The following is a 24527-nucleotide window of genomic DNA, read 5'->3' as shown; positions in this document are numbered from 1 at the left end:
GAGGCCTAAAACCACCAGACACTGTGGGACCTTGGTACAATCAGAGTCTAAAAAATGTAACATGACTGTAGAGAGGAAGGTGGAGAGGTAACTAGGTGGCCCTTATCAGCACCTTTCAGGAGAATCGACTTTATCCAATCGATTTCATTCCTTACTAAAAAAAATTCTAAAAGCCTCTCCTGAGCAGAGAATTAAATCCAGATTCTTTGGTCTGACTTTTCAGGCTCCTAACAACATGACCCCTACCTACTCCCCAGGCTTACTTACCCATATGCACATGAATTCAACCCACTCCCTGTACTCATCTGGCTCTCTGCCTGTGTTCCATTTCCTCTGCTTGGAATTGCTCCTCTACCTACCATGTTTGCCTGTCAATGATTTCAGGTCAAATTCTACCTCCTCCCGGAAGTCTTTCCATCTTCCCTTACAGAGCCTTATTAAAGCATTATGACCTGTCTTGAATCAGTTACATCCATATCTGCTTCCCTATAGACTTATGTCACTACAGACTCTGTCCCCTACAGGCTTCTGAAGTATATGTAAACAGAAGTGACTCCTAATTTCAAAGTCTAGGAAAGATGTTCAGAAAAGTAATCAATTTACCACTACTGCAGTTCTAAATAGCTAACCATGGAAGGTCACAAAGAAATAATTATTTTTGAATTATGCAAAAACAATCAACCAAAAGCCTAGATTTCTGTACATTTTCATGTAAGTATCTGTAAAGAAAAATGGCTATAGAAATTTAAAAAACAGTATGTGAACAAGCTCAGAAAGATTACCTACTCAGTCACAAGGCATTTAAGGGACAGGGTCAAAACCAGAGCCAAGTCTCGAGATACTCTTTCCTAAAGGTGATAAACAGACTATAACCAGCGGATCTCCACACAACTCACCATCAAACTCATCCAATTACCTGGAACTGTTATCCTTAATTCTTCCCACAATTAATTCCCATTTTCCTCCAGAGCTCTCAAGAAGCCTCCCCCAATCTCAAAGATTAGTCAAATCCCTTTATGACATATTGCACACACTTTCACAGCATTGAGTCCCAGCTGTAATTTCACATGGCATCTTGATTAATGTCGGTCTCCCCCTTAGCTCCGTAAGGACAGAGACTGGGTCTGTCCTTCCTTGTGCCTGGCACAGATAGGCACTTTGCTATTTGTTGAGTAAATGAAGTGACTTGAAAGTATAACCATAACTCATGTTCACATGGCCCCTGCAGGACCATAAGATCCTAAAACATCTTCTGATCCCTCCAGTAATAATAACAATTATATGAATTTTAATGTCACAATTTGATTGTAACATATTCTAATTCTTTGATAATTATTCATATATGTAATCTGCTAGTTCTCTATTAACCAGAATGTGTATTAATCAGAATACCACATTATTTTTAAAACATGCAAGGCATCAGCAAGCTTTCATATAAAAAAAAAAAAATACTACAGGAAGCCAACCTACAGGCTATGTGGAAGAGCTGTTTGCTCTCCTGGAACCTGAAAAGTCCAATTACAGTCTAACAGTGAATTACAGTATTTCACCAAGGCAGCCTACTACATTAATAAATTAAAACAAAATTGCATTTTTTTTTTTTTTTGAGATGGGTCTTGCTCTGTTGCCAGGCTGGAGTGCAGTGGTACGATCTCTGCTCACTGCAACCTCCTACTCCCTGGTTCAAGCGATTCTCCTGCCTCAGCCTCCCAAGTATCTGCGATTACTGGCACATGCCACAACGTCCAGCTAATTTCTTTTTTGGTTTTTTTGTTTGTTTGTTTTGTTTTTTGAGACGGAGTTTTGCTCTTGTTGCCCAAGCCGGAGTACAGTGGCACGATCTCAGCTCACTGCAACCTCCACCTGCTGGGTTCAAGTGATTCTCCTGCCCCTCAGCCTCACGAGTAGCTGGGATTACAAGTGCGCACCACCACACCAAGCTACTTTTTTTGTATTTTCAGTAGAAATGGGGCTTCTCCACGTTAGCCAGGCTGGTCTTGAACTCCTGACCTCAGATGATCTGCCCATCTTGGCCTCCCAAAGTGCTAGGATTACAGGCATGAGCCACTGTGCCCAACCTAATTTCTTTTTTGCATTTTTAGTAGAGATGGGGTGTCACCGTGTTGGCCAGGATGGTCTCGATCTCCTGACCTTCAGAACAACCCACCTTGGCCTCCCAAAGTGCTGGGACTACAGGTGTGAGCCACTGCATCCGGCCAAAAGTGTATGTTTTTAAGGCAAGATGCTTGGGTGTCTGAGTTAGCCAGGAGTTCCTAAGCATACAGCAAATCCATAAAATGAATTTAAACTCCCCAAACAGATCCATACATTGAATATAATCCCCATACCCAGTTGCCTCTTTTGTGGAAACTAACAAGCTGATCCTAATATTCATATGGAAATACAAGGGACCTAGCACAGCCAAAACAATCTTGAAAAAGAAGAACAGAGTCGAAGGACTGACAGTTCCTGATTTCAAAACTTACTACAAAGCTACAGAATCAAGACACTGTGGTGATGGCATAAAGATAGACACATAGATCAATGGAACAGAATTAAGACTCCAAAAATAAACCCACAGATTTATAGTCAGTTGATTTTCAAAAAGAGTGCCAAGACACTTCAATGAGGAAAGAATGGTCTTTTCAACAAATGGGCAAGGACAACTGAATATCCACATGCAAAAGAATGAAGCTGAAAGCCTACCTGACACTGTATAAAAAAAAAATTAACTACAGATGGCCAGGCACAGTGGCTCACACCTGTAATCCCAGCACTTTGGGAGGCCGAGGCAGGCGGATCACCTGAGGTCAGGAGTTTGAGACCAGCCTGGCTAACATGGTGAAATCCTGTTTCTACTAAAAATACAAAAAATTAGGTGGGCATGGTGGTACGCGCCTATAATCCCAGCTATTCAGGAGGCTGAGGCAGGAGAATTGATTGATCCGGGGAGACAGAGGTTGCAGTGAGCCAAGATCACACCATTGCACAAGAACGAAACTCGGTCTCAATAAAAAAAAAGGAAGAGGATTTGAATAGACATTTGCCAAAGCAGACATACAAATGGCTAATAACCACATGAACAGATGCTCAACATCATTAGTCACCAGGGAAATGCAAATCAAAACCACAATAATGTACCACTTCCCATCTACAAGAACGGTTATAATCAAAAGATGGACAGTAACAAGTGTTTGCAAGAATGTGGAGAAATTAGAACTCTCATGCTTGCTGGTGGGAATGTAATATGATTTAGCCACTTTGGAAGTTTGAAAACACTTCCTCAAAAAGTTAAACAGAGTTAACATAAAATACCACAATTTCACTCCTAGGTATCTTTCCAAGAGAAATGCAAACATGTCCACATAAAAACCTGTACACTCATGTTCACAGCAGCATTTTTCATAACAGCCAAAAAGTGGAATAATTCAAATGTTCATTAACTAGTGAATGGATTTTAAAAATGTGGTATATATCCATACAACAGAGGGTTATTCAAAAATAAAAGGAATGAAGTAGTCAGGTGTGGTGGCTTACATCTGTAATCCCAGCACCTTGGGAGGCCGAGGCAGCACTTGAGCCCGGGAGTTCAAGACCAGCCTAGGCAACATGGCGAGACCCCCATCTCTATTATATTAAATTAAAAATTAAAATTTTTAAAAAAGGAATGATGTAATGATACATGCTACATACAATACAGATGAGCCTTGAAAACATTACGCTAAGGGAGATAAGCCAGTCAAGTCACAAAAGGACAACCACTATATGATTCCATTTATATGAAATGTTCAGATTAGGCATAAAGATCCATAAAGAAAGAAAGTAGATTATTAATTGACTAGGGCTGGGAGGAGGAGGCAATGGGGAGTGGCTGCCAGCAGGTACAGATTTTCTTTTTGCACTGATGAACATGTGGAATTAGAGAGTGGGGACAGTTGCACAAACATGTAAATTTACAAAAGAAAACCCACTTAATTATATATTTTAAAAGGGTGACTTTTAGAGTATGAATTATTTCTTAAGCTATTACTGAAAAACAAATCAGGCTGGGCATAGTGGCTCATACCTGTAATCCCAGCACTTTGGGAGGCCAAGGCTGGAGGATCACTTGAGGCCAGGAGTTTGAGACCAGCACGGGCAACATACTGAGACTCTGTCTCTAAAAAAAATTTTTTTTTTGAGACAGAGTTTTGCTCTTGTTGCCCAGGCTGGAGTGCAATGGCACAATCTCGGATCACTGCAACCTCCACCTCCTGGGTTCAAGTGATTCTCCTGCCTCAACCTCCTGAGTAGCCGGGATTACTGGCGCCTGCCACCATGCCCAACTAATTTATTGTATTTTTTTTTTTTTTAGTAGAGACAGGGTTTCACCATGTTGGCCAGGCTGGTCTCAAACTCCCAACCTCAGGCAGTCCACCCACTGGGCCACCTAAAGTGCTGGGATTACAGGCATGAGTCCCAGTGCCCGACCAAAAATATATTTTTTTTAATTAGCTGGGCATGGTGATACATGCCTGTACTCCTAACTACTTGGGAGTCTGAAGCACGAGGATCACTTGAGACCAGGAATTCAAGGTTCCAGTGAGCTATGTTCACATCTCTGCATTCCAGCCTGGATGACAGAGTGAGACCATCTTTAAAAAGAAATGAACTAATTTTAAAAAGAATCGAATCCCTTTAACTACAGAAACTACTGTGAAGGTTGTTTCTTTAAAAACGTTATATACTTTCCTCTTTTGTTTAGCAGAATATACTTAGTATTGCTTTTCTAAATATACTCAAGGTCATCACCATGAAACATCAATTACTAAACAGCTGTAAATTCAGAGAATTCAATGGTGTGCAGGCTATCAACCCTTTACATAGTTACCTCCAAACTACTATTCTTTTATAGTCTTCCACCTGTCTTCTCTAATTTTGTTTCCTCCTCCTACCATGAAAAATCAAGAACAACAGATCAGAGGCAGGAAGGATATACTACGGAAAAACAGAAGGACTGTGCATACAGGCAGCCACATACACTTAAAGAGAGGCCGTTTTCTGTTTTCTTCCCCACTTACCCATTCTGAAGGCTTACCCTTTCTTACTACATCTCCAACCTTTTAAGTTTACTGATCCAAAACAAGAGGAAAAGTGGGGAAGCCCACCCAAATATCTGAACTGTGGAAGACCTCAAATGATACTGACATCACCCAAACTGCCTGATTCTACCTGAGAACACCCAGGGCAAAGACTGCACAGACCACAGCATTCCAGGGTGTTCTGACTCTCCACTGTTCAAAGAAAAAGTTTTGGGACCAGGTGTGGTAGCTCACACCTGTAATCCCAGCCCTTTGTGAGACTGAGGCAGGTGGACTGCTTGAGGCCAGGAATTCAAGATCAGCCTAGGCAACATAATGAAACCCCGTCTCTACTTAAAAACATAAAAATTAGCCAAGTGTGGTGGCATATGCCTGTAGCCCCAGCAAAGTCCTCAGCTTGGGTGGGCTAAGGTGGGAGGATCACGTGAGCCCAGGCTGTCAAGGCTTCAGTGTGCTGGAATCGCACCACTGCACTCCAGCCTGGGTGAGAGAATAAGGCCCTGTCTGGAAAAAAAAAAAAAAAAAAGGGAGACACAGAGACAAAGAAAAAGCTTTGGGACAGTTACTATACCCACCACTAACTTACTCCATACACAGCCAGCCTCCTATCTGCAGCTACACTGAACACTTTCTCTGAAAAACGTTTAATCACTGTAGCACCTGAACATCAGACACTCCTTTAGGAGTCAATACTCTTTCTTTTACACTGCTTGATGGAGACAGAGTTTGAGGTACCAGGATCCCTTGCTACAATAACCAGCTTCTCACACAATCTCCTCCCACTGTAAGACCCTCTAAATGATCAGCAAGCCGATGGATCTAACCAACCTTCTTTCATAGTTGACTGGAGTGGGATGAACACCTGGCCTATGGAAACATAGCAACCAGCTGAAAGGAGTCAGTCCAATTCCCAGTCTTGAGTATTTTTGTACTGAGTCATACAAATGGGAGTCAAGATGATGGTGAGCACTGGAACTAGAGCCAGGACATGCAGGAGCCATGACCAAGGCCACGACATGCAATTTAAGCAAGGAAGCTACATGTGAATGGAGAAAGCCCAGATCCAGAGAAGACATGTACTCCAAACTCTCCAGATCCTATTCCCACCACCCAACTGCACTTCAGTTTCTATCCTGGGAGGCTAAGGTTGCTTCTGCTCTTCTTAGACTAAAACTGCCTTCACTTGGCCTAACCTATGTGGCTTGCAGGACTTGCAATCAAAAGTGCTCTAAATAGCAGGGCCTGCTTACCTTCCCTGACATCAACCCCAAACAACCTGTTTCCTAGTGTTTATTAAGCACCTCAGACTGTTCTGAATGAGCTAGCCAATCCTCTTTACAAATATAAATACTGCAAATATTAAAACCTCAACTAAAAATCACTTTCTGTATAAATGAACCACAGGACCTGATTATTATCACTTACTTATTTTTTAATGTGTGATTTTGACAGTTTATTTAAAGCACAGCCTCCCACCTTGGGGGTCATAAAAATATTGCCATATATTTACTGTTAGGACCTTGTAACTAGTTTTCTCAGTAAGCTTCAAATACATTTGAAGTTTTTCTTTTTTAATTGCGGTAAAATTTACCACTTTAACCCTTTTTGAGCATACGATTTGGTGAAATTAATGACATTCTCATTGTGTATCACCACTAGCCATAGCTTATTTTTCAAAGCAGTCTGAAAATCATCATCACTTTTTTATTTTACACATATTTTTTGAGACGGAGTTTCACTCCTGTTGCCCAAGCTGGAGTGCAATGGCACAATCTCAGCTCAATGCAACCTCTGCCTCCCAGGTTCAAGCAATTCTCCTGCCTCAGCCTCCTGAGTAGCTGGGACTACAGGTGCGCACCACCATGCCCAGCTAATTTTGTATTTTTAGTAGAGACGGTGTCTTGCGGTGTTGGTCAGGCTGGTCTAGAACTCCCGACCTCAGGCGATCTACCCACCCTGGCCTCCTAAAGTGCTGGGATTACAGGCGTGAGCCACCACGCCCGGCCTTTACTTTTATTAAACAAGCGTTTATGTTCTCATCAAATGACAAGGGCCAAGAGCCTCATCAGTTGGGAGACTGGGGCAGGACAGTGATGAAGGTAGCCAAGAGCACCTGCAACAACTTGGAGCAACACCAGAGCAGCTAAATCCATCCTCAGTTCCTCCAGACATGGCCACAGAAGCTAAAGAGACTAAAAATACTTGGAGAGGACAGATAAAAACTGTTAAAGATATTTAGCCCAGTTAGAGAGGTCGCCACTATCACCATATTTACGTCAGAAGACGCTCATACAAGCTACATGGGTCATATTTAGAATAATCAGATTCAATATAGAAAGCCTGATGTTCCTTCCCTCCCAGAATGCTTGGAATAAACCTCTGGGCCTTGAATTTGGTCAAGTAATCTATGATCAATTTCTGAAGGACCCCTAGGAAGAAAGACAGGTACTTCAAAAATGTTAAGTACCCACTCGCCACCTTTCTAACTTGTTATAGCTTTCTTTTTAGCACAACAACCTCTATCAATAAAACCAAATGAGAAAGAAACTTCCATCAAAGCTTTGTGAAAGCAAATGATTCAACCAGTACATTATATAATGACTGAGATGGAAGGGATGAGGCAGGGAATGTTTACACGAACACCAGGAACTTTAACTCGCCCCTCAGTATCTTTAAAAATAAAAGAAACGTCCAAAAATGAATTATGTTCATGGCCTCTCAAATGCCAAGCCTATAGTGGCCCAGGCTGTAGGTCCAAGTGAAGATCCGATATGATCAATGACAGTGGGCCCACGGCAACTCCCCAATCCACATGAGTTTCTAAACAGGAAGAGTCTTCGTTTACTGAATTACTGGTAATCAATAGATTTTAATAACGGTTATATTAATCAACTCCAGAAAGTACAACTAAATGAATATAAATACTACCTTAAACATAAAAAGTCTGAGGTTAGCAAATACTTTTTTTTTCAACTTCCAAAATTTAAGTAATTCATCGTAAGCAAATATTTTTTCATCTGTAATCATATATTATTTAAGTCTATTTTCCAAAACTCCAAAACACTGAACCCTCATCTATACCTGAATGAAGACCTCAGATCTGTCATAGAGAATAACTATGAATATTTTGGTGTTGTACATCTTTTAAAATAATTTTAAATCTTTTTACATTTTGTTTGAGACAGGGTCTCACTCTGTCATCCAGTGAGCACAATCACAGCTCACTGCAGCCTTGACCTCAAGGGCTCAAGCAATCCCCCAACCTCAGCCTCCCAGGCAGCTGGGATCACAGACACACACCACCACATCTGGCTAATTTTTTCTGTTTTTAGCAGAGACAAGGTCTCACTACGTTCCCAGGCTGGTCTCGAACTCCCAGGCTAAAGCAGTCCTCCTGCCTCAGCCTTCCAAAGTGCTGAGATTACAGGCGTGAGCCACCACACCTGGCCTACATTTTTTAAAGTAAATACAGTATATTAAACAGACAGACCTAAAAAATTAAGCCCTCTGTGCACCTCAGAAAGGAGACATCTGAGTGTCTGCCGTTCAAATCCCCCCATATGTCTTGAGTCAACATATTCTTGTCCTGGAGCAAAGGAAAAGATACAGTTCTACAGAATAGCTGAGTAACAGGAAAGCAAGCCCTGAAGTGAAATTCCATATCTCCTACTTTATTTCCTTACGCAATAGTCCCCCCCTTATCTGTGGTTTCAGTTATGAGCGGTCAACTAAGGTCCAAAAATAGGTGGGTATGGAACAGTAAGATAATCTGAGAAAGACAGACCGCATTCACACAACTTTTATTACAGTATATTGTTGCAACTCTTCTATTTTATCATTAGTTACTGCTATTATTAATTATTAATAGTAATTATTATTAATGGGAAGCAAGTTTAGAGGTCATCACTAGGGTAACCCTTTACCCAATACATGAATCCCCTCAAAATGACTACCAAGTATCTCATTATATAAGAGCTGCGGTCTGAGAAAAGCAAGATGAGGAAAAGCTGTGCTGGAATCAAGAGTGATGAGTGCAGAAATACTATCTGGTAATAGAAGGTGTGGAGGCCAAGGAGAGAAAGGCTTCTAGCTCTGGCCCACGTAAGTGGCAGCAAGGACAGTACAGGCAACAGCTCTGCTGGGATCTTTGAGTCCTGCTCACCAGCATTCCTACCTAGTGAAAGAAAAGAGTACAAGCCAGGCACAGTGGCTCATGCCTGAAAGTCCGGAACTTTGGGAGGCTGAGACAGGATGACTGCTTGAGGCCAGGAGCATGAGACAAGCCTTTGCAACACAGCAAGACCCTTTCTCTACAAAATTAAGAAAGAATTAGCTGGGTGTGGTGGCACATGCCCATAGTCCTCACACTACTCAGGAGGCTGAGGCAGGAGGATCACTTGAACCCAGGAGTTCAAGGTTGCAGTTGAGCTCTGATGGCACTCTAGCTTGGGTGACAGAACAAGACTCTGTCTCTAAAAGATTTTTTTGAATAAATAATAAATAAGTAAAATAATAAATAAATAATAATTAACAAATAGTAAAAAGGAAAGAGTTCAAGCTGGAAATCAAAGTGGGCTTGTTATAAAAGCTGTCTAGGAAATGTAAAGCCGTCACGGCTAGAGGACTAACCAATCACTGACTGGTTCAGGGTTACATAAAAATGATAATGCTGATGCTACAGCCACTATCCCAGACATTTTGGAATAATAACAGCCCACAACTTTTCATAAATCCTACAGTGGCACATGGCTTTGAAAATTGGGGAGTTTTGGCTGGGCACAGTGGCTCATGCCTGTAATCCGAGCACTTTGGGAGGCAGAGGCAGGCAGATCATGAGGTCAGGAGTTCGAGGTCAGCCTGACCAACAAGGTGAAACCCCATCTCTACTAAAATTACAAAAAAAAAAAAAATTAGCCGGGCATGGTGGTGCCCGCCTGTAATCCCAGCTACTCAGGAGGCTGAGGCAGGAGAATCGCTTGAACCTAGTTGGTGGAGGTTGCAGTGAACCAAGATGGCGCCACTGCACTCCAGCGTGGGCAACAGAACAAAACTCTATCTCAAAAAAAAAAAAAAAAAAAAAAAAATTAGGGAGTTTTTACAAAGCCCCTCGACCATTAAATATTCCTTTCTTCATTACCACTTGCAAATAAATTCTTTTATAGAAATCATACTTAAATAATATGTAAATTATTTAATTACTAGGGAAAATAATGTCATTTAAGTGTTTTGCTTTTATTTCCTTTTGCTTAGCAAATCTACTGAAAAGAGAAAGCCTAACAGACCACTCTTCTGTTACCTATTAGACAACTTAGTTTAATCTAAAGGAACACAAAGCTCTAGTTTCATTTAAGAATGAGAGGACACAGGACCTGTGAATTGTTACAGCATTTAAAAAGTCATCTCAAGCCAGGCGCAGTGGCTTGCGCCTATAATCCCAGCATTTTGGGAGGCCAAGGAAGGCAGATAATATGAGGTCAGGAGTTCAAGACCAGTCCAGCCAACATGGTGAAACCCCGTCTCGACTAAAAAAACAAAAATGAGCCGGGCATGGTGGTGCCGGCCTATAATTTCAGCTACTCAGGAGGCTGAGGTAGGAGAATTGCTTGAACATTGGAGGCAGAGGTTGCATGAGCCAAGATCACACCACTGCACTCTAGCCTGGGTGACAGAGCAAGACTCCATACCAAAAATAAATAAATAAATAATAAAAAACGAAAAGTCATCTCAGCTGGGCATGGTGGCTCATGCTTGTCATCCGAGCACTTTGGGAGGCCAATGCAGGAGGGTCACTTGAGCCCTGGAACTTGAGACCAGCCTGGGCAACACAGCAAAACCCTGTCTCTACAAAAAATACAAAAATTAACCTGGCATGGTGGCGTGCACCTATAGTCTAAGCTACTTGAGGGACTGAGGCAGGAGGATTGCTCAGGCCCTGGAAGTGGAGGCTGCAGTGAGCCAAGATCACACCACTGCACTCCAGCCTGAGTGACAAAGCAAGACAATCTCAGAAAAAAAAGTGATCTCAAGAGTAAGACTGGGTAGCAGTCAAAGTGGTTGCAGCTTGAATCATAAATTCTAATCATGAATTCTTATTTAGCTAAAATGATGATTCCCAAATGTTTTATTTCTAAATATTTCTTGGCAATTGTGTATTCAGAAAGTCAGCAAACCCCCAACAAAAGCAGAGAAAATGAACTTTTTTTTTGAGATGGAGTCTCGCTCTGTCGACCAGGGTAGAGTGCAATGGTGTGACATCAGCTCACTGCAACTTCCGCCTCCTGGGTTTAAGCAATTCTCCTGCCTCAGCCTCCGGAGTAGCTTGGATTACTGGCACCCGCCACCAGGCCGGCTTATTTTTTTTATTTTTAGTAGAGACGGGGTTTTACCATGTTGGCCAGGCTGGTCTTGAATTCCTGACCTCAAGTGATCCATCCACCTCAGCCTCCCAAAGTGCTGGGATTACAGGCGTGAGCCACCACACCCAGCCGAAAATGAACTTTGTTACAGCTCACCATTCAACAACTACAGCAGGCTTGAAAGATATCATAGGCTGGAGGCTTAGCCTCAAATTTGACCTGCAGAAGAAAACTCCAAGTAAGATTTCTTTAAGAACTGCTCTAATGCAGTACTAAACTGCAAGCAGTGACCTCCCTAGAGGAGAGACCGGAGTCCAGAGCTACATGAGTGCACAGTCCAGGGGAGACGCACCCTAACTCCAACGCAAGGGATGCTAAGCTAGTTCCATTACAATCATAATATATTAAAATAAAAGTATCAAACAACGAAGTTATTTAAAATATGTCAAGGGCAACAAAATGCTCCAAAAAAATCTAAATCCATTCCAAAGGTAATCTGAATAAAACATAATTTAATCTCTAGGCCTAACCTCTCTGAAATAAAGTATTATATAATATTTCAACTTAGTCAAGTTATACAAGAAATGCTACTTTAGGCCAGGCACAGTGGCTCACGCCTGTGATCCTAGCACTTTGCGAGGCCAAGGTGGGTGGATCACTTGCATTCACAAGTCAGAGACCAGCCTAAGCAACACAGCAAAACCCCATCTCTACAAAAAATACAAAACTTAGCGAGGTATGGTGGCACATGCCTGTAGTCCCAGGTACTCAGGAGGCTGAGGCAGGAGGATCACCTGAGCCCAGGAAGTCGAGGCTGCAGTGAGCCAAGAGAGATCGTGTCACTGCACTCCAGCCTGAATGACACAGTGAGACCATGTTTCCAAAAAAAAAAAAAAAAGAAAGAAATGCTACTTTATAACAAAGCCATAAAGAAATGCTACTTTATAAGAGCCATAGCATAGCACTCTGAACTTCCTGTAAGAACAAAAATATTGTGTCAATATTTTCACAACACAGTTCAAGTCACAGAATCATGGGATAATTAAATTGACTTTTTAGGTTTCAATCTGTTTAGCCAGAAACCTTATCCAAACTGTACTGATGCAAATCAGCATGAGAACTATAGCACTATCAAAATAACTCCAGTATCTTATCTTTTGTTTTACCTTTTATCAGTGATTTATGGGCTGACTAACGGTAAACTGATTTGTGCATGTGCCAGAAGTCAGCTCAAGAATACAAAACAGTAAAGAGATTTAGAAGAGTCAAATTCATGAATGAAAGTGCTGACGTCATACTTCAGTTCCCAGTAGAGTTTAGAGTAGCATATGAAAAACAGTGTATCTTCTGGAATATTAAAACACCAAAGTCATTTGGTAAAGGAAATAAAATAAAAAGTCCTTCCTTGCTCAGAATAAGGGAAGGGAGAAAAAAAGAGAAAAGCTCAATTAACAACCTTTTCCATGAACCAAAAATGAAAAATATACAATGTATATTTTTAGGCAGGGCATGGTAGCTCACACCTGTAAATCCCAGCACTTTGGGAGGCTGAGGTGGATGGACTGCTTGAGACCAGGAGTTCAAGACCAGCCTAGGCAACACAGCAAGACCCCATCTCTACCAAAAAAAAAATAATAATAATAAAGAAAGAAAAGAAAAGAAAAAAATTAAGCAGGCAAGGTGGTGCACACCTGCAGTCCCAGCTACTCAGGAGGCTGAGGCAGGAGGATCACTTCAGCAAAGGAGACCAACACTGCAATGAACTATGGATCACACCACTGCACTCCAGTCTGGGCAACAGAGCAAGACCCTGTCTCTAAAATAATAATAATAATAATAATAATAATAATAAGGTAAGGCCAGGCATGGTGGCTCACACCTGTAATCTCAGCACTTTGAGGCCAAGGCAGGCAGATCCCAAGATCAGGAGATCAAGACGATCCTGGCCAACATGGTGAAATCCTGTCTCTACTAAAATACAAAAAATTAGCCGGGCGTGGTGGTGGGTGCCTGCAGTCCCAGCTACTCGGGAGGCTGAGGCAAGGGAATCTCTTGAACTTGGGAGGCGGAGGTTGCAGTGAGCCAAGATCGCCCCACTGCACTCTAGCCTGGTGACTGAGCAAGACTTAGTCTCCAAAAAAAAAAAAAAAAAAAAAAGATAAAATAAAATTTAAAAGAAGTAACATTTTTTACAGTGATGATTAGTTGCGTCTCTAAATAAGTAGGACATAGTCCCCCCTCCCAACTTTAAATCTTTCTCCCACTACGTGGCATAACTTTCAAAAAAGAGTGCATAATACAGCTAGGCAGGTTTTATTTCTCCACTGAAAACAACCTAGCACAGCCATATCACACCTGATTTGAAGTAATTCTGAATAATATGGAGTGGAACTCAGTGACCAAAAGAAAGCTCCCAGAATTTTTATGTGAGGGAGAAAAGAAAAACTAAAAAAAAAAAAAAGCCTTTATCTAATGATGTAATATAAACTAATAAAAAATAAAGATTATAAAAATTTGATTTACTTAGAACTATTAAAAGTGGCTGGTGGCATGGATTGTTCATATTTTTCATTTCTCAGCAGGACTGAAAATACAACAAATAATACAAACTTCTGTAAAGTTTCGACACAATTTACTAAAATCCTTGTATTCAGGATACTTAAGTAACTGATTCCTAGATTTCTAATGTTTCCCAGGGAATTTAAGATTATTACATTCTTAGAAAATAACAGTGACCCTCACATCCCCAAAGCACAAAACTATAAAGACATTCTCTCTTCTTTACCATTCACATGGCTTAAAGTAGCCATTCACCCAAATTTTTTTTAATTTAAGCAATAAACAATTTTGCCAATAAACATTTTAAAAGAAGATCTTATTAAGTTAAAATGCAAACATGCCAGTTTTATCAGTAAATCTAAAATGTTAAGAGATCATCTCACATTGCCACCACAAGTATCTTTGATAGAACATCACTACCCCCTTGTGGATTCACAATAAAAAAATCCTTATCTTGAATCTTGTTAAATATTCCATTCTGCTGAACTTCCATCCAAGTTTATATTTTCTTCACTAAGAAGGGTTATTTCATTTCAATTACTTTTTAAAAAGACAAACTTAACATTTTTCTTAAAACCAATCCAATCAACTTATTTGTCCATTAAGCGTCCCCATTTTGGGGAGCATTCTTTACATGTCTACATGTGTGGATTCAATGTGACAACCCTATCAACATCCCATTTCTCTTCAAATATCTGAATTTATACTTCCAATCTTCACTCTGAGATCATTTTTAATCATAAATGAGTAATTTTTTCCACTATAGCATCTTTTTTCTCTCTCTCTCAGAAATGACTCCTGGCAATCTAAATCAACCCCGACGAAAACATAGACTACCTTTCCTTCAAAACTTGTACAAAGAAAGGCTTTCCCTCTGTTAAGTTGAAAGAATACCTCTGCTTGTATCTGCACATCATGCTAATATAACACACAAATACATCTTGTTGAATGCACACTGTAAAAAAGATTAAACTGACTTAAACATCTGATGTATCCCTTCTTATAGACACCAAATTTAGCTGAAAGTATAAATCATCACTGCAAAATGCACAGGCTACATGGAAAAAGAGTCATGATTGGCTGTACTGCCATTATTGGAAGTTAGCTCCCCAGATTCTCTTAGAGATGTTGAACACAAAAGTAGGGACATGGTAATTTACTATCATCAACATTTATTCCAATGATTAGATGGGAATAAAGGGGAAAAAAATCCACTTTGCAAGTGTTTTTAAGTGACTGAATACATAATCTTACCTTGTAGTAACTGATAAGGGAAAAAAATGGAAGAGATACTGCATGATCTGTTGACTGAATGAATGCTCTATGTCCCAAAAGTCACACATCAACCATATTGAGACTATTACACATTCAAAACTTATCTGCTATACACCTGTCTAAACCTAGTGACTCAATTGCACAGCAGAAGCAATCAGAGCTGGGCTTCATAAAGTTTTGCTTTCGGGGGGATTCTGTTGTTTTGACTGTTGTTTTGAGATTTGAGGGGAGGGGAGATATATGAGTTGGGGACGTACTTTAGATGGTATGAAAAAATGAAGTTAGGGGTGAGAGCTATGCCACTTAGTCTCCACGTAATAACATGTTTAAAAGTGTTAATTAGCCGGGCACGGTGATTTGCACCTGCAGTCCCAGCTACTCAGGAGGCTGAGGCAGAAGAATGGCTTGAACCTGGGAGGCACAGGTTACAGTGAGCTGAGATTGCACCACTGCACTCCAGCCTGGGCGACAGAGTGAGACTCTGTCTCAAAATAAATAAATAAATAAAACTGTTAAGAACACAGCCCCAAACTCTTCTTTCAAGAAACGCCACTTTGTACACATGAAACTACAAGACTGTAGAAAGCAGAGGGATGAATCCAGCCCCAAAGAAGCAGACCTCCCTCGAAGTTACTGTCTGCTAATATTCTCAGGAAAGGACATGTTACATGACTTGAACAGCCTGGCTAAATTTGAAAAACGAAAACAAGAAAGGGATTCCAAAAGGATTCATGTACAAGAGAACAAGCAACTATGTCAGGAAAGAGCAAAACACTGGGGGTGAATACGGAAGAACCATTAAAAAAAAATCTCTAGTCATTCCATCTTATGTCATGTCAATCAGTTCAAAGTAAATGAACAATCCTCCAAAAAAGAGCAAGAGGGGTAATAATGTGTGACCCTTGGCCTCTCTTTGTAGTGGGGTACATAATATTTCTCTGTAAGTCCGGGGTAATGAGGTAAAAAAAAATGCTCAGGAAACAGTACCAGTCTTTACACAAGGAGGCCCATGACCTTCTACAAACAATGGCATTCAAAGCAGAAGGATGCAATACAACCTTAGAAATATACAGCAAGCATACTGATGGGGAAAAAAAAAACACCCTTTACTCACCCTTTACTTTGTCCTATCACGTGAAAAATCAGGAACTGCTCTCCATTGCCAATATATGAGAAGAAACACTTTCAGCCGGGCACAGTGGCTCACGCCTGTAATCCCAGCGCTTTTGGAGGCCAAGGTACACAGATCACTTGAGGTCAGGAGTTCAAGGCCAGCCTGGCCAACATGGTGAAACTCCATCTCTACTAAGAGTACAAAAATTTGCCAGACATGGTGGCCAGCGCCTGTAATCCCAGCTACTCAGGAGGCTGAGACACAAGAATCACTTGAACTGAGAAGGTGGAGGTTGCACTGAGCCAAGATCGCACCACTGAACTCCAGCCTGAGCAACAGAGTGAGACTCAGTCTCAAAAAAAAAAAGAAAAGAAACACTTTCCTTACAAATGCATGACAATTACCAAGGGAAAGCAGACCATCTATATGTTTAGAAGTCCCACCCTCTGATGACAGAATAGGAACATGGCTTAATCACAGGACTAAGGGGACACTACATCCAAGGATGGCACAAAATAAAAGGATATGATAGTCTGATCAACCTTCATCTCGAACCTGATTCAAGAAAAATAAAAAGAAAGATTATACACTGTCTAAAAAATAGTGAATGACTATACACTCTTATTCAAGTTACACAGACAAAGTAGTAGAGCAAGAACGCTTCTCACTCTCACTCTCAAACACACCAAAAACTAAAGACAGTACTATATATAACAGGCAAAGGAACATTAGGAGAGGCCCCCACACTTCCTTGTAAATGAAGGCTCCAAATGAAATAATATGCTTGGCTGTGCTTAAAGAAACTTATCGTATCAAGCCAAAGAGAGAGAAAGAATCTGGCTAAATGCAGCAAAAACAAATTTCCAAAATCCTACATGGGAAGGCCCAGAGCAGGAGGACCCAGTGTTTTATCTAGAGATGATATCTAGTTACAAACACTAATCCCACCTGCCTTGTGGCTGAAATCTCATTCCATCTACCTATTCTTGGGGAAACAGGAAGATACAATGCTTTGTGCTCTAGGACAAAAGGGATGGTGGGCAGCCCCTTTCTACTAAAAGGCTACAAATACAGAACATCTACAAATACTTTTTTATAATAATGACAGGGGTAGTGAAGAAACCTCTCTAGGTGAGAAAGGACAAAAAGTAAAAGGAAAGGCAGAAGATAAGAAAGGGAGGTCAGATTGAAGTCACCTAGAACATTAAAGAGAAAAGGACATGGTATATGATTCTACAAGACACAGAACATCTTCAAAAATGATCTATAAAATGGAAATGCGAAAGAAACACACGTCGCTTCTAAACACAAAATACACTCAGTCACATACTCACATGACCAAAGGACGCTGCCAAACCACATACTACAAATCTCACACAAGAGTTTTCACAAGAGTGAAATACTGACAGAATTGGTTTCTATATACAGTGTGGAGGTGGGAAATCTAATTTAATAAAGGAAGAAATGAAAAAGGGCATTTCAAATTATTGATAATTTTTAATATTATCATTATTTATACCTAGCCTGTACCTACAATTTGAGGCAATCTACAAAAATAATAATACCATTAAAAAGCATAAATTAAAAGTCACTTCATCAATAAAAGTGGTGATAATTATATCAGATACCTAGCCTAAAAATGATCATCAATTAAGTATTAAATTTGGATATAATACTTCGTGGCAGTGAAAATGTAATAGCAGCTCATCCAGTTCTTACTATCTGATCATATGAACCATGACAGTCAGTCAGAAGAAGAAAAACATTTTTATACCACCTCCTTATATAAAAAATACATTTGATCCTATGTTCTATAGAACACCTAGTGTAATGCTGCTGTTCAAATGTTAAATAAGCATTCCAACCAATCATATATCTAATTGACCTAAAAGTTCCACCTACACAATCAGATTAAGAAGGCTGACTTTACTTTCTTCTACACATAAACACACACACACACACAGTCTACATACAGTCCGGGAGAAAGCTGCTAAATGACTCTCCCAGTCCACCCTGCCACCCTCTTCACCACCCCCACTCCTGCTGAGAGGAGGAAAAAAGGTTCAACAGTATAGCACACTATTACACTGTATCTTTGTAAGTTAACAATCCAAAAACTTAAAATTTGGGGAAAATATTCCTTATAAGGCTATATAAAACATAAGTATAAGATATACTGAAGGCCAGGCATGATGGCTCATGCCTGTAATCCCAGTACTTTGGGAGGCCGAGGCAGGAGGATCCCTGGAGGCCAGGAATTCAAGACCAGCCTGGCCAAGACGGTGAAACCTAGCCTCTACTAAAAATACAAAAAAAAATAGCTGGGCGTGGTGATGCACTCCTGTAATCCCAACTACTCGGGAGGCTAAGGCAGGAGAATCAGTTGAACCTGGGAGCCAGACGTTGCAGTGAGCCGAGATCGCACCACTGGACTCCAGCCTGGGCGACAGAGCGAGACTGTCTCAAAAAAAAAAAAAAAAAAAAAAAAAAAGATACACTGAAATGTCATTACTATAAAAGGCTAACAAGATCCAATATGGTCCAAGTCACATCACCCCCTACAGCTCCTTGTACATCACAAAAGCTCAGTAAAGGTCTCCTGAATGAATGATGTCAGTCATGGGAGTATAAGCATAAAAACAACTTCTCCCCAGAAGGGCATCAAAGGTCCCACGTAAGAGGCAACTGACACAACAGTGAAGGGAAAGGAAGAAAGTAAGAGAATCACCTTCTCCTGCTTTTCCCATGAGGCAGGCAGAAAGAAGTCCAACTGCACACAAAGGGGTAATTCCCCCAAACAGGAAAGGGAGAACGGCTCTAACTAATCAAACAGTGGCAGGGGGAAGTTCAGGTTTTGAGATGGGCTACCTCAAAATCAGTCACAATGAATTAAAAACCCAGCAAGACACATGGGCTGACACCTGCAGACACAGGGACTAAACTAATGCTACTCTCTAAAGAATAGGCTATCTTGGGGGAAAGCCTAAAGCTGCCAGAGCCTAAAGACTAAGGAAATAGAAAACACAGCTGAGTAGGATGCAGAAATATGTCTCAAAGAGCAAGTAAAAGCAACACTAGTCTTTTGAAAAGGAAAAGCTGACCCAATCTGACCTTGAGTAGAGGCTGCTCTGTATATGTCAACATTTTGAATCCACTCAACGATGAGATGGAGAAACCCAACATTTACAGAAACAGGATAAGTAAGACCTCCAAGAAGACAAAGGAGGAAGAGGTCACCCAACCTAGTCCCAAAAACTGAAGGGAAGGGGTGAAAGAGAGGAAAGAGTGATGTTCTAACAGGAAGTCAAACGGAAATTCGAGGAAACTATGTGGTTCGGAGAACCCGTCTAGTCCGTCCAACTGCAGCAGAGCATTTTGCACTAGTAAGAGGAAAAGGCGGACTTCCAATCGTCTGTGGAGACCAGTAACACAGAAACACAACCACATTAAACTCAAGAAAAAGGGCCCAGCTTCAGACCATAACCTCAAGTGTGTTCTTCCAAACAACTTTTACCACTTTTCCTTCCACTGTACCTTGCATGGAGCCCCCTGCTTAGCAGGAAAAACTCCCAAAGTCTCCATGGGGCCATGGAGGAAGGGTAGGAAGAACCACCGAGAACGGGATGACTCCGCTGAATCTGCGCCATCTACAGCAGGTATTCAACTCCTGATTTTTCCGAAGTTCACTAATAATAGCCCCTAAAAATACACAAGCCCATCAAGCTGATTACAAACACAGAATACAAACAGCATAAAAAAAATTTTAAACCAAAAAAAAAATGTGCTCAAAAGCTCTGCTTTCTGACACTGGGAAGTAGGTCCACTGGACGACTCAATATTAACTGAAAGGCAAAGTCCAGAAGTCACAGACCAGCACTGACCAAATCTTTGAATAGCCACTTCTCCTTACGCAGTAAACTGAGGCAAAGCGGGCCTCTGTGCTAGAAAAGAGCTTTAAAGGCCCAAAGGCCCAGAGCCCAACAGAGGTTGTTGGGGAGGATGAGTCTCCACACTAAGCCTGTCAAAGAGGAGGACTTCCCTGTTGAGTGACAGCAGCTAGCAGCCATTCTGAGTTTCTTGAAGGAGGGAGAAAGGCAGAGACAGAAAGGAAGGGAGGGAAGGAGACCTGAGGAGGCAAAGCTCCCGACTAGAGCTGACAGGACTCAAATCATTCCCCTGCCCAAGAGAAAAGAACCCGAAGAATAACGCGCCGCCATCCTTTCATGAAGCATCAAGGGCCTTTCCACAGGTACATTTTGCTAATTTCACAACCTCTCTCAATTATTTCAGTGGCCAAAATACAAAAAGGCTGTATTTATGGTCATTCGTTCCTAGCTCTGTCACAGGAAAACATATTCTTCTCACCCATCTCCTCTTGTTTGCCTACACACACGAAATCTCTTTCCCCTACACTGCAGTAAAGAAACCAAGAACTTTTCACTCTATGCAGAATCAGGCAACAAATAACGTCCCTAAATTCAGAGTGCCAAAGTTGTGATGCATATGGGTAGGCGCTGTACACTTAGCACATTCAGGGACTTGGTGAACATGCAGGATGTCATTCTGCTTATTCAGTACAGTACACATGACAAACGAAAGAATGGTCAGAATTGGCCATTTACCAATGATTCTTCTGCTGCTGCTTCTAAGCCTGAAGAGTCACCAAGAACGTTAATATCTATCTTTATCATTCCACGTAAAGGTCCCCAGATGCACCCAAAATGTGGAGCTAAGTCATCTGACCCTTCCAACTTCCTGTACACTGTATATGTAATGGATGTGATTTCATCTGTGTATACCTACATGTATGTATATGTAAACAAATGTGTATAGCATCATGATCTGGTTCTCCAAAACAGAACCAGAACAGCAAGAAACAGAAATCATTCAAATTTCCCCTTCTCCTGAAAGCTATGAGAACTAAAGAAACGTTTGGATCCCACAAGAGACAACGCCGAAGCCAAAGGAAGGTTCTAGTACAACAAGGAGCACACAAGCAACCTCTTCCAGGATGGCATGTGGGCGACATGGGTGTCTACACTCCCTTTTCTGAATGGAAAGGCATATGGCTTCTCCTTACCCAGCCAACAGGAACACAATTTGAGAAAATGAGAAAAAGTCAAAGTAACTGGTTCACTAAACATGGCTGACTGGGAAGCAGAAGCCATAAGGGAGGATATGAGTTCTCTCAAAAAAGAATTGGAAGTTTATATCCAGGGAAGGTTCAAGGACTCGAAATGTGGGACGGGCAAAGTCTAGTTCTCACTGCATGGAAGACAGTCATGAAAACATCAAAAAACAAGGGCACATGACCCTTTTCCCAGTGGGGTAGTGTCAACTGGTGAAGTCTGCCCCCTCCTGAAACACAAGAGTCAACTGGAAGCAAAAATATACCTCGGTCTTCCTCAGACACAGGAGTAACTAGAGTGGCCCCTTTTCACTCAAGCACTAGGCACAATGGAGGCCCTGCCCTACATCTTATTGGGGCGCCCACTCTCACCCAGACAAGGAACTCAGAGAGAAGAGAACATGTCAGTGTAGACACACAGATGGGGAAAGGAGCACTGTGAATGTCCAATTGTCTCATAAGAAAAAGAGGGCAACTCGAAGGGTATTCAGGAAATGAGCTCACTCTAACCCAGCAAAGTGTGCGAGAGTGTGCACGATCGGGAAGAAGTCTCTGCTTTCCTATTTAGAAATGACTTCAGAGCTCCACAAGCCCCCACTATCCGCTGGGTGAGGAAAGAACACGGGTAGCCCGAGTCCCCTTGTCCTGGCAAAAAGGGTCAACGGAGTGTGTGCAGAGGCCCCAAAAGATTCCAAAGAAGAGGAGCGGATCAGACGGACCCCTGTGCCAAGGAAGGATCGGGGTCACGGAAGGTAAAGGGCAAGGGAGTGTGGAGATCCTCACTTGCCATAGAAACGGAGACCCCACCCTCCTGGCTGTGAGGGTGCAAGGGCAAGAGTAGGATGTGAACGGCTGCGAGGGGCGGGGATGCTGCGCAGGCCCCCTTCCCTTCCCGGGAAGCGAAGGGGGAGGGGTCACACGAGGCCCTTCGGCCGAGGGACGCTCGGCAGGACGGGGTCCCCCTGGCGGGGAGAAGCTCCGGGACCCCTCGCCCGCTCCGGGAGGCGCCTACGGAGCTGAAGCGGGTGCTGGAGAGAGTACGTCTGGCCCTGCCCGCCGGAGAGCAGGGGGCCGGCGACGGCTGAGCACCGGCCGCTGCCGCCCGACGGGGACCGGCCCGGAGCAGTGGGGCGCGGGGCCAGGGGGGCCCGAGGCGGATAAACTTTCCGCCCCGCGGCCCCCACCCCGGACCCAGCACCGGGGGTGCGGGGGCCGTGCCGCGGGCTCGGGAGCGGCGGGGATGCCCGGTCCGGGTGGGGGAGGCGCCGGCCCTCCGCCGGCTCCTCCTCCTCGCTGGGCCCGGTCCCCGCCCCGCGAGCCCCCCGCCCCCTCCGGCCCCAGCCCGCCCCCGGGGGTGGGGTGTGGGGCGCCGCGCTCCGCCGGCCCCGCGAGTCACCTCAGGACTCGGCCGCGCTCCGCCCCCCCACCCCGCCGGCCCCCTCCCCGGCCGGGTCGCCCGCCCGCCCGCCCGCCGCGCCCCCGCGCTCCCGCCCGGCGCCGCCGATGCCCGGGATGTCCGGCGGGGCCGGGTCCCGCCGCCCGCCGCGCCGCCCCCCAGCCCCTCGCGCTCCGGCTCTTACCTTCCGGCTTGTTTTCGGCAGCCATTTCCCCTCCGCGCGCCACATCCTCCTCCTCCTCGCGACCGGGACCCCGAGCGCGCGCCTCGTACCGCCGCCGCCGCCGGCCCAGCCACCCCGCCGCCGCCGCGCACCCGCCCTGGCCCCGCCCCGCGGCCCACGCACAGCGCCCGTTGGGCCGTGCGGCTGCCACTCATTACTCCCGCCGCCAATCGCCCCGCACCAGGGGTCTCACTACTCTCCGGGAGGAGCGTCCTATCCATCCGGCCCATTGGCTGGTCACCACCCAACGGACTGAAAGGATTGGTCAAGAATCAACGCCCCCTCCCCACCCACTCCCAGGAAAGCCCGCCTTCCGGACCTAAACAAAGCTTCCCAGTGGTCAGAGCCCGAAAGAACTGTCCTATCAGGACGGGGCCGACACGGAATATTTCCTCGAGGCCGACACATGGCGTTTTGATTGGGCGTCACTACAGTGTTTCCCAGGCCGTTCAGACCAATCAAAAGGGGTTCCCGGAACTCGGGAGCGGCGAAGGGAAGCCCCGCCCCTGAGCGTGACCGTCATGAGGAAGACGCTCGCTCATTGGCGCGCTGGGGCTTTTCCCGCGTGCTCCCGGGGCTGAAGGACGTTCCCGGGGAAGCCGCTGCCGGCGCGTGGGGTCCCGGTGGTTGTGGGGGACGCACAAGGATCTCCGGGATCCCGCAGCCCGGCGCCGCCGGTGGAGAGCCGGGCGCGGGGGCCCTCGGGGCTGAGGTCCGCCGGGGCGCCATACCCCGGAGCCCGGCTGCCTAGGAGTGCGGGCGTCGCTGCCGGCCGTGGGGGAGGGGCGCGCCTCCCGCCAGGCCCCGCCCCCTCGGCGCCGCGTCCCCACGGCCCCGGCGCCGCCCGCCTGCGCCCGCCTCCCGCGCCCGCCCCCGGTACGCTCAGTTGTCCCCTTTTCTGGCGGCTTAAAATACCGAAACTTTATTTTGGTCACGTTGCCCATGTGACCTGCGGAGCCGATGACTCATGGACGCCTGTCCCAAGATGAGGCCGCCGGCCGAAAGCGGAGAAGCGCTAGCCCCTGCCGCCCGGGTGGAGCGCGGGGCAGCCGAGTTTCCTTCCTTCCCCAATCCCTAGCGTCCGCGCGGGGCTTTTCCGAATAAATAGCCCGGCGCTAGCTGCCCTCGCGCCGCGTGCGGGAGCAGCTGCCCCCCGCGAGGTGGGCGCCCGCTGGGTGCCCCAGGAACGAGCCTAGGAATGGGGTGCGCCGAGTGCGGCTCTCGGGCGGGCCGGGCGTGCGGGCGGCTGGGCTGCGCTCCCAGGGATCCGCCTCTCTCCGGAGAAAGTCAGGAATTCTGCTCCTGGGCAGGTAATACCGGAAACAAGGAGAGGCTGCAATCGCAAATTGTTTAAAAAAGAAAAACAGGGAAGAAAAGTTGAATGAAAGAGCTCCA

At 44.3% G+C, this 24527-nt stretch overlaps 1 protein-coding gene across 22 annotated transcripts in view; it reads right to left on the bottom strand.

The window, feature by feature from the left end:
• CAMTA1 (calmodulin binding transcription activator 1) overlaps positions 1–23345 on the bottom strand; it is a 954794-nt gene extending 931449 nt beyond the window's left edge. For 13 of the 22 annotated variants that reach the window (XM_032301103.1, XM_032301108.1, XM_032301109.1 and 10 more), the window contains exon 1: positions 23094–23238. In XM_032301103.1, the coding sequence (XP_032156994.1) occupies positions 23094–23138 (45 nt within the window). In that variant the 5' untranslated portion in view covers positions 23139–23238. Of the gene's footprint in view, positions 1–23093 lie in introns of all 22 variants that reach the window. The other 9 variants (XR_004275913.1, XR_004275912.1, XR_004275911.1 and 6 more) reach the window with 5 other exon arrangements.
• Positions 23346–24527: the final 1182 nt, after the last annotated feature.

Source organism: Sapajus apella, unplaced genomic scaffold (genome assembly GCF_009761245.1).
Source record: "Sapajus apella isolate SASKATOON/1434 unplaced genomic scaffold, GSC_monkey_1.0 scaffold43, whole genome shotgun sequence".
Lineage (NCBI taxonomy): Eukaryota > Metazoa > Chordata > Mammalia > Primates > Cebidae > Sapajus > Sapajus apella.
This window is presented reverse-complemented; position numbering and strand designations above follow the sequence as displayed.